Below are 10,293 nucleotides of genomic sequence, written 5' to 3'. Positions count from 1 at the left end.
AAAGTATGTTTCATGACTGATTACCCAAAGAAAGTTTTATTTAAACCTCAAAATTTAATTCATGTTTTTCATTTAGATTAAAGCAAATGAAAATCAGAAAATTCAAATGGCTAGTTGAAAAACACAAATTTGAATGATTTCATGGGATAAAATAACAAATAAAAGAAACAGCTATGACAAAGAAAGAACATGAAGATTTTAACATAATATAATTAAAGCAAGTCCAGGTAACAAGCATTTGAACTTGGATAATTAAACAGATCATTATCAAACAGGCAGAAATAAACAGAAAGAAATGTTCATCCTTATTTACCATGCATCATACAATAGAAGCATTGTGAATATAAGTGAACAGTTTAACATGAGATTTTAATATAAATAAGCAATGGAAAAATGAGGAAAGAGGCATAAAAGAGTAGAACTAAAATCTGAAAACAATTTTGGTCCCATCATGTTCAACAAAACAAACATTTCAGTCATCATTTTTTTTTGCCAAGTCCTAAACCAAGTATATTGTACATTAAGAAATCTCACCAAATTTAGGACCACTAGGAACTATTATCTTTTTGTCCTCTGTCAGATTTGGTGTAGATACACTACTACTCAATGTGTTATCCTTCTTCACTGAAAAACATGATATTAAGCATTTTTTTGTTGCTCTATAGTGTTGATTTCTACATAGATATGTTATAATGTTGCTACATGTCTCTATTCTTCTTTTGTAATAGTTTAATATTTTAGTTATTGGACATTTTCTTCACATTTTTTTCATCCAATTCTAACCATTTAGACATGATTTTACAAAAACAATAGAAAGCCAAAGTTAGCAGAAGTTAACTAAAGATAGGTAGCATATCAGTCAAATCTGGTTTGAGTTTAGCAGAATCCTGAACATCTGTAGATTACTTCCTCTTACCTGGAGGTTCACACTGATGAGACATTTCCAATAACCTTTCTTCATTCTCATTAACTTTCAAGTTACACAAATAGGATTTCACTCTCCTTTTCATCTCATTTTCTTCATACATTTTTTTAGCATTAGGTAAGGTTGAACCCCGTCGTGCCTTCATCCTTTTCATTGTTGCCAACCCAGAGAACAAGTTGCTCTCATCATGGCTTGGTGTACCAAGGAACATTGTACTCACATCCTAAAAATTAACATTTTATACCAATGGATGATATAAAAAATAACCTCATTGTCAATACAGTATAAAGATTTCATTTCTTTTGAAAATGATTCCTATCTCATTTAATCAAAGCTCCAATGGTTTTGTAGTAAAATGTATATATCCATATTTTTCATGTTTGATGTTGAAATAAGTTTCATAAATGAATTTTTATGTGGAAAATCAAACAATGTTGACACCTAAAAAGATTCTGTGAAATATTGTTTATTGCATGCTCATAAAATGAGAATGTTGAAACATTTCTGTTCATCAATCCTTAAATACTGTTGTTGTCACCATTCTATTCCCAATAGAAAAAAAACAATGAAGTCCTAGAGTTATATTAGATCCAAATGCTTATATTCACATATTTTTTAAGTTAACAGGAAGGAAAGGATAACACTATTATATGATGAACAACTAGCCACAGGAGACTTACATATTTAGCTGATGCCATGTTACATATATGCCTTGTTTCTCTTGCTATAAGTCTAAATTTCTCAAAGTTGACCAAACCATCAACGTAAGAATCATTGCCTAGATGTATAAAGGTCAGATCTTTCTTGGCAACAGGAAAAAATGGCAGCTACAAAAAGGAAACAATGTTAAAAATAATGAAAAACTTCATCAAAATATAGTAATTGATGTTAATGTTGAGGATAAGTGAATATTAATAGACCAGAATTTTTATAGCTTTTAAGTTCCGATTATTGACAATTCATAAATTTGCCTCACATACATTCAATAAACTTCAAACTTAAGAGGTGTATGTGAGTAGAGGATCTTTGAGTATTTCCACTAACCTAGTTGATAATTTTACAATTTACCATATTTATACATACCAACTCTAATTGCAGCGGAATACAAAACAAATAAAATCAATTCTACAAAAAATTATGAACTTTAACTTCCATATCTAAGTAAAATTTCCTGTTTATTTTTTGTTTCAATTTCATGCTTGTTTTGTATTTTTCCCCTTTATTACACTGAAACTGTCTACAGAATAAACCAGACTTACTATTGGTGGCTGTACATGTTCACTATTCATCATATTTCTATATTTAGCCATGTTTCTTGATGGATCCATCAAATCCAGTAAATCCTTGAAGAAAACAATGATAACAACAATAGTATATAGCTCACAATAACCACAACAACAATACCATATAGCTCACAATAACCCTGCTCTCTCAAGTCATAAACATACAAATAATATCAACATTATTATGTAAGTAACACTGACTCCTGTAATTCATTTTTCACGATTACATCTGAAACCTGATCACTTAACTTTCTTCCTAAGATTGATATACTTTGGTAATAGGTATTCTTCATTTACTAGGTCCAAGCACTCCCCATAAATCTCATGAATTGTAATTGTCATAGCATAACTTTTTTTAAAAAGGTAGATTTCTTGACAATAGACAATTTTACAAGGACAGCTCAACTTGTATTAGGTATATAAAGTACTTACATTGTAAATTTTTGCGTATTTATTTGGCACTTTTTCCCAAGTGCTCTTTAATCTTGTCACACAACTATGATTAAGTCCACTGATAATGGCGAACATAGAATTAAAGTTTTTACAGTCTTTACAGTGTCTTGCTATTTTAATAAAATGTTTGATGAGTTTCATCCTCTTCACTACGTTTAATTCTCCACACACTTCTGACACTACCCAGAACATTTCTTTATTCACAAGCTGAAAAAAAAACAAGTAATCATATTTGATGCAAACAGAAGTTTAGTATTCTATGTCCCTACCTTTACATTCAGGATTGATATATTTCTCATATCAAACTACTTCCATAGAAAATTAGCTTGATAAGCTGTTCAAAACAGAATTCTTACTGATGCAATTGTTTATGTAGAAATATGGTCATTCTTTTACTATATGATTTCTGTACTTTTTCATTTAAGCTTACATTAGAAATTTTGGTAACTGTTGTAATCACAGTAACTCATGATTTCAGTCAAGTGATCTTTGAATTGTCTTCATTAATTTTTCTTTCAAGCATTCTTCACTACAATTTTAAAATTTCTCCCCAATTGATACATAATATCAATGACTATCTTCTATTTCTATAAATATTATACCAGTATTTCATATCTTTTGTAACTATATCATTAAATTAAGGCTGGGTTAGCAAAGAAAACAACAGACAGAAGGCATACCAGATTTTCCTATTAAGTCCATTTGTTTCATTCTTTTATAAAAAGGTCCATAACTCAAAAACAATAACACTAAAAATGATGAAAATCAATACAGACCTTGCTTCAAAAATACTCAGAAAATAAATCTGAATTTGAAATGATTTTTTTCAAAGGCTCTTTAAGTTTCTGCACAGAATATTCAGTTAAAAAACACCTTGTATTAAATACTTACATCTGAGAACTTGGTCAAGCTTGGTGTTCCATATCTTGCATTGATTTTAAACAGATCATCTATATACTCTGTTGGCTCAATATCCTTGAACACTTTGAAATCTTCTAATGTCAGCTGTGATGCCACCTCTGTTGTGTTTAGATGCAGCAGACTGATCTGAGCTTCACGAATAAGCTCTGATCTCAGCTCGTCAGGCACCAGTGTCTCCGTGTTGAGATTATTCTTTAAGTAATACCTGAGTACACAAGGAACGGTGCGCCTGGTTGAGTGAGCAGAAACAAAACAGTAAAAGATTAACTCCTGGAAACTCCCATGCTTGGCACACAGATGCACATGTAAATGCGTGTGTTAGGATGATCAATGTGTATGTATTGTGTATATGGCATAGTATTACTAAGTAATTTTTTCAACTAATTAGAAAAGAAAAAAAAACATACACTGGTAACATCTAAAGAAGTATAATTTCTGAATTTCATCCAAGTCAAATATATATCAAAATAAAGACAACAGAAATTTGGAACATCAGTAAAATTTCATTTTGCATTTATAGTTAAAAGAATAATTTGACCATTTTCATCAAATAGAACAGTATGCCATTTACACTTGTTATTTTCATACAACTACCTTTACCATTGACTTCAGTGTGTCTCATTCATTACAAAAACAAATTGAAAGAAAAAGAGTTTGGTCAACTTCATTGTTATACAAGGATGATTTCACTGAATCCAAAAAAAAGGTTTCTTTGGAGATAAATCCATTACCCCCACCAATTCATAAATAAATTAAGAAACATGACTTAAATTTATCTAAAAATCTAGAAGAAATAAATTCTTATACATCCTTTAATTTTGACACAACTTGCTTTTAATACGTAGGTCAATTGGAAAATTTAAATATATTTAAATGTTATACTCTCTTCGTGTTAGAAATGAGTCAAACTATTGTCACTGTAAATGTATTTCCTGTGTTAAAGTGTTATTTCCGTAAAAATAAGGGTCAGATTTGTTGGAAAACATTTATGAAGTATATTGTTCTTAAGTGTTGTCCTATTTTTTTCTTAGTATCAAAGATTAATCTATTGTTTCCCAGAAGAATCCCTTACTAAAATTTTCATTTCTCACATTATAGTAAGATTTTTATCTTAATAAGAAAACAGAAAAAGTGTTAATTATTTCAAATTAAGTACTCAATTTAGAAAACATGAACTACAATCACTATATTTAAAAGGAAGTATTATCAGTTATGATATAAAATTAGATACAGTAGTTTCTGGGAAATAACACATTCTGATCAAAAATAGTTCATTACAGTTCTTTCCTGAGATCAAAATAAGCTGATCTAATCACCCCCTCTTTTCTAATAATAAGGTGCTGATTTTTGTTTATTCGACTCCTACATTGCTTTGCAGCCATGTTGACTTACATATCTTCGATAAAGGGTTGCCACATAAAAAATTATGAAATTTCAAAATCCCAGGTCTCTACTTTGAAGGTTGAAGTTTTTTTTCAAAGATTTCTAATGACACATTTTGATCAGACTGTAACAAAGTTAGACGCATTTTTTCATATCTAGCACTACATAGTAGAACATGCAGATTGTAAGTCAGGACTAACATGTTAGTAATCCACAGCAACATTCATTCACATATGTATATATGGAGCAAAGCATCAATGATATGATAAAACATCTGAATGACAGCCAGACAATAACATGCCTATCATTATTTAATCTTAACTAAATATGGTCACTTTGTGAACTGTTTGATCATAAGCAAATAAGCAAAAACAATAAAATCAGAACACCAAGTAAGACTTGGTCAAGAAAAATTAAAACTTGTTTCTAAATCCATATTCCTTCTAATCTTGAATAATGAGTACAATTAACAAATTTTAAAAAAATTCTTGTGTCACCAAAGCCACACTAAATGTATTAACTTCCACCAAAGTGTACCAAAAAAATAATAATTATTGCAGCGTAATGGACAAGAAAAACCAAAATTACAAACACCAAAATATAAAACAAAATGAAGAGATGAAACAATGTGCATGCTGTGAGAAGCTGAGTTCCAGGAGTATATACCTTAGGCTATCAGCACCTGCTCATTACTCAAGTAAATTCTCAATTAGCATATCTATATATATATATATATACAGACAAAATGTGCATAAATTCTCTTTATGTGCCGTATCTAAAGATTATGAGAAAATATAGCATGCAGTCACATAAAACTTTAATCATAAATTTGAAGATAAACAACTAGTTTTTTTTAAGATTTCTGTATAACTAAATCACAACAACATTCCTTTAAATAGGGGAAGTGAAAGCTTGGCCAAATAACTGATATTTTCAATTTTTCCCTTTGCTTCAGAGAAGGCCTTATTGCTTGTTCAACTATTACATATATCTACCAAAACATCAAGACAGTACAAAGGAACATTTAGTGGAACTTCTGGGGAAATGAATCAGCCGAGATGTCTTCTGTTGTAGTTAGAATTTTGCGAGGGTTTCAATTGATTTCTGTATAAAGAATAACATTCAACTTGGATACACAAATTTTACTATCAACAGATATATCATTCTTGTAATCAGGAAACATCTCATGCTTGGAGTCTATATAATATAAACAAGAGGGCTATAAACGAAAGAAAGGAGTTTACCCCAAAACCTGGTAACATGGCAGAAAGCTAAACAGAAAATAAGTGCAGCTACGTGATAACATACCTTCCATTTAGGTTCTGACGATCGGGCAGATTCGTCATCTGATCTGGTAACCGTTTCTGTTTTATAAGACTCTCATTTTCTACTGTGACTTCACATAATGAAAAGTTACTGTAAAGAAACACCACGAGGTTAATATTATTATTTGGGATCCATTACATGTAAATCATCAATTGATTTCATTAAGGATCACCTTCAAAATACAAATTTAGTAATATTCCCCTTTGTCTATAAATAGAAGAAAAAAAACTATTCACAATACATTTAATGAATTCTGAACTCTGTTTAAGAGTAAGTCTAGGTGAATAGGTTGATAAGGAATTCAACGTTACCAGTCTACTACAGACTACAGTCAAACTTTATCCCCAATATAAAGTTGAAGAGGAAATATTAACAAAAATAATTTTCAGTCTTAACCAAATTCAAGAGCTATTCTTTAAACTTCAGATAACACTTTCAAATCTCAAAGGACTAATATTAGTCAAAAAGAACAAAAAGGCCATGGCTCCATACAACTCTCTTATAGGTTGTACCTAGCATTAAATCTTCACTACATATCAACATGCTATTCTTTATTTACTTATTTGGTTTCAACATCTACAATTAATTAATGGTTCATTCCACTTAACAATAAGTGGTCACTTCATTCATCATGCCAAAATGTTTACCACAAAAGCTTCCTTGTTTTACCATGTAATGTAAGTAAATAGCTCTCAAAATGATGTTATAATTACTTCTAACCTGCTTGGATCAGTTATACTAAATTCTTGTAAGGCTAACATCACCACTTCTCTTGCTGTAGTATCCTGTAAAAACACTATATAACTAAAGACATCTGGTTTGGATTAATACAAACAACTCTGAAATCATATTATATTATTTCACTACTAGACAAGAAAACAAGACCTAGTATTTATCCAATCCTAGGAGTATATGCTTATTTAGTTGAACATTTTATTTTTCTTTCAACATCTAAAGAATAAACAAAGAAATATAAATAGTATGATTTCTACCTTATGGATGGGTAAATATTATTTTTACCTTATGGATGGGTAAGTATGATTTCTACCTTATGGCTGGGTAAGTATGATTTTTACCTTAAAGATGGGTAAATATGATTTCTACCGTATGGATGGATAAGTATGATTTCTACCTTATGGATGGGTAAGTATGATTTCTACCTTATGGATGGGTAAGTATTTGAAAGACTGATCTGCACGGTAAACTTTGACAACATGGTCTGGTATTTCGTGTTTGGTATCTTCTACACTGAGCAGAGAAAGATCAGGATTACTGGCACTCAGATGGTTAGGTGTCTGTACTGTTAATGAGGATGAAGATTTACAGGTGCTGTAGCCAGAACCTGAGTATAAACTTTCATCTGATTTGTTCATATTCTCACTGCAAAGTAAATATAATCTAAATGTATTACATATATCTCAAACTTGATTTTACAAGGTTAACAAAGCAGATATTTTTATTTGCTTTAGTAGAAGTCAGTATGCAGTAAAAAAATAATATTCATAATGACACAGAACAGAAAAAAAATCAGGATGGATAGTATGAATTTTCATGAATTTAATCTGTACATCAGGATATAGAAAGAACATACAGAAATACTGTTAATACATAAATTTATCATTTTAGAGCTCAATGTGTCCATGTTTTTCTTTTGGTGGTTTTGAGAAAAATAATACATAAGTAATGGTCATTATCAAATATGGGAGTTCTAATTACTGCTATAACAACCAAGTTACAATCATAACATTACAACAAATGAGAAAATAGTATTAATATGTTCAAAGACAAAAATGGCAGGGTTGCTGTAAAGCCTGTAAACAGAAAGTAGAAGTATGACAGACATCAAACAGCATCCCACAATATGGGACCCAATACTGAAGTACAAAATATATAGTGGCTATGATTTATAGTTACTGGAAAAAATTTGATGAAAATATAAGGCCTGTATTTTTTTTTACAGCAATGCTGGGACCACTTATGTCAAAGACAAACTACTTCAGTTCATTAACTTACAATTCAATATTAGAAACACTGGCATTCCTAGGGAAAAAGCTTCCCATTTTCTTGATGAAAGCAGTTTTTCCAACAGTTTTAAACCATCCCTTGTCCTTTTTATGGTGCTTTCCATCTTTACATTTAAACACTGGGGACATATTGTCTAGATCAGGAGCTGATAACCTCTTTGACATGGAAGGCATTGATGATGTACTTGTTGAAGATTGTCTATTGTTTTTGTTCTGTTCTGTTACTTCAATCATTTCTTTAAATTCTAAAATTAAAAATAATACAAAATAAATAACTATTAATTTTCAAAGCATTCCTCATGCTTCTTATATTCTACCATCTATTACCAGTAACTTCATTGCTAAAAACAAACTATAAACAACATGTTTATAGCAAATTTGGATTTGTGAAGAATTCTTTATTGCTTTCATATTATATGTAATGAAAAAGCTTTATTTTTCAACTTATATTTTAAAAGAAGTAGAAACAATAGACAGCTGTTATTACCTGGTAAATTAGATCTAACAGACATAGAGAGATGTGTGGTTCCTCTTAACAACTCTAATGCTCTATTGTGTGTAATACTCTGGAAGTTTTGGCCATTTACTTCTAAAATCTGTAAGAAAAATTACATGTGTTATATTACAAGCATAAAAACAATTAAGTTTCCAGGAGCTTAAGGAATGTTCCAAATGTAAGTTTTGATTTTATATAAAGAAAAAAATATGTAGTGTTTGCTGATGAGTGTAACATAACTGGTGCAGGATAGTTAGAGAGTGTGACTTTAAATTTGTTCAAATATTTATTTTCCTGTTGTTTACAGCAAATCCAAAAATTAAAATTTTAAGTAAGATTAAAAAAATGAAACAACTAAACTACCTGATCTCCTCGTTTGAGGCCAGCCTCATACGCTTTGGATCCTTTTTCAACTTTGGAAATGAATATACCATACCCTCTCTCCAAACCACCGAGGACTGAGAAATGTAGCACCTCCTCACGTGTAGCTCTTGTAAGAGTCACACTCCTTGTTCTAGCTTTAGCACCACAAGCAATGTTCAATAACCTGAGTTGACCAGTCATATCCTGTAATAAATCATACAATACTCATTATCAATACATCCTTTGAAAACTGCTTAATCTAATCAACGAACAATATCATTGTTTAGTATATCTACACATTGTTCTGAATCAATGTGTCAGGCTTCAGTCAAATAATTACAAATTGTTTACTCTTTGGAATATTTATACACTTTAAATGGTTGATAGAAATAACAGTAAAAGCTGAAATAGATAAGAATAGTTTGGACAGATTACCAGTTTACACAGGGTTTGGTACAAAGTTTCCGATAAATACACAGCAATTTAAACAACAGACCCTGATACCTGATGTCATTGGCACTTTCATAATGAAAGCATAAGCACTTTAATCAGATCAGAAGTGATCAATTCACACAGCATTAAATATAATGCATTACCTGAGCTTCTAAAAGACCCTCAAAATTTTCCAGGAATTCACTCATGGTTGAATCTGTCTCAAAGTCAATAAAGTGATTATTTACCCATAATAAGACCACCCTAGTGACCTGAAAATACAAGTAATAATGTGTTACATTTTGCATCATGGATCAAGTCTTATCTCATATTTTTGTCATTGTAATTATTAAAATTAGTTTGGAAGTGTGCGTGATATACATTTTGTTCTAATATGACGTGCTTCAAAGCTCTTTACACCACTGCCATGGTAAAAAAAAAAAGTGATAAACACATGACCAACATTTCATGCAACATGTCCAATGCATCTATTCAAAAATATGTAGAAATTAGTCCTTTTACAATCAAAATAAATCACAGAAACTCCATTTTATCATTGTTTATCCACTGGCTGGCCATTTATGCCGTTTTATAACCCCTCGCTTATAAAATGGAGCTTGCGTGATTTATTTCATGGTGTTTTCAATGTAGACCTAGAGAAAACCAAGTAACAACAAAGTAAACACT

At 30.6% G+C, this 10,293-nt stretch overlaps 1 protein-coding gene across 15 annotated transcripts in view; it reads right to left on the bottom strand.

Moving 5' to 3' along the window:
* LOC148618662 (rap guanine nucleotide exchange factor 6-like) overlaps window positions 1-10,293 on the bottom strand; it is a 68,091-nt gene that overhangs the window by 12,436 nt on the left and 45,362 nt on the right. For 12 of the 15 annotated variants that reach the window (XM_088577783.1, XM_088577789.1, XM_088577777.1 and 9 more), the window contains 13 exons: window positions 9,771-9,878; window positions 9,175-9,378; window positions 8,803-8,911; window positions 8,305-8,560; window positions 7,452-7,671; window positions 7,012-7,076; window positions 6,274-6,381; window positions 3,553-3,811; window positions 2,641-2,868; window positions 2,185-2,268; window positions 1,606-1,752; window positions 917-1,148; window positions 535-624 (listed from right to left, as the gene is read on the bottom strand). In XM_088577783.1, the coding sequence (XP_088433909.1) occupies window positions 535-624; window positions 917-1,148; window positions 1,606-1,752; window positions 2,185-2,268; window positions 2,641-2,868; window positions 3,553-3,811; window positions 6,274-6,381; window positions 7,012-7,076; window positions 7,452-7,671; window positions 8,305-8,560; window positions 8,803-8,911; window positions 9,175-9,378; window positions 9,771-9,878 (2,110 nt within the window). The remainder of the gene's footprint in view (window positions 1-534; window positions 625-916; window positions 1,149-1,605; window positions 1,753-2,184; window positions 2,269-2,640; window positions 2,869-3,552; window positions 3,812-6,273; window positions 6,382-7,011; window positions 7,077-7,451; window positions 7,672-8,304; window positions 8,561-8,802; window positions 8,912-9,174; window positions 9,379-9,770; window positions 9,879-10,293) is intronic. The other 3 variants (XM_088577792.1, XM_088577780.1, XM_088577788.1) reach the window with 1 other exon arrangement.

Source organism: Perna viridis, chromosome 4, assembly GCF_037379345.1.
Source record: "Perna viridis isolate PV_CMFRI_1.1 ecotype Kerala chromosome 4, ASM3737934v1, whole genome shotgun sequence".
In the NCBI taxonomy this organism is placed as follows: Eukaryota; Metazoa; Mollusca; class Bivalvia; order Mytilida; family Mytilidae; genus Perna; species Perna viridis.
Note: the sequence above shows the minus strand (reverse complement) of the source record. Positions and strands in the feature narration are given on the sequence as shown.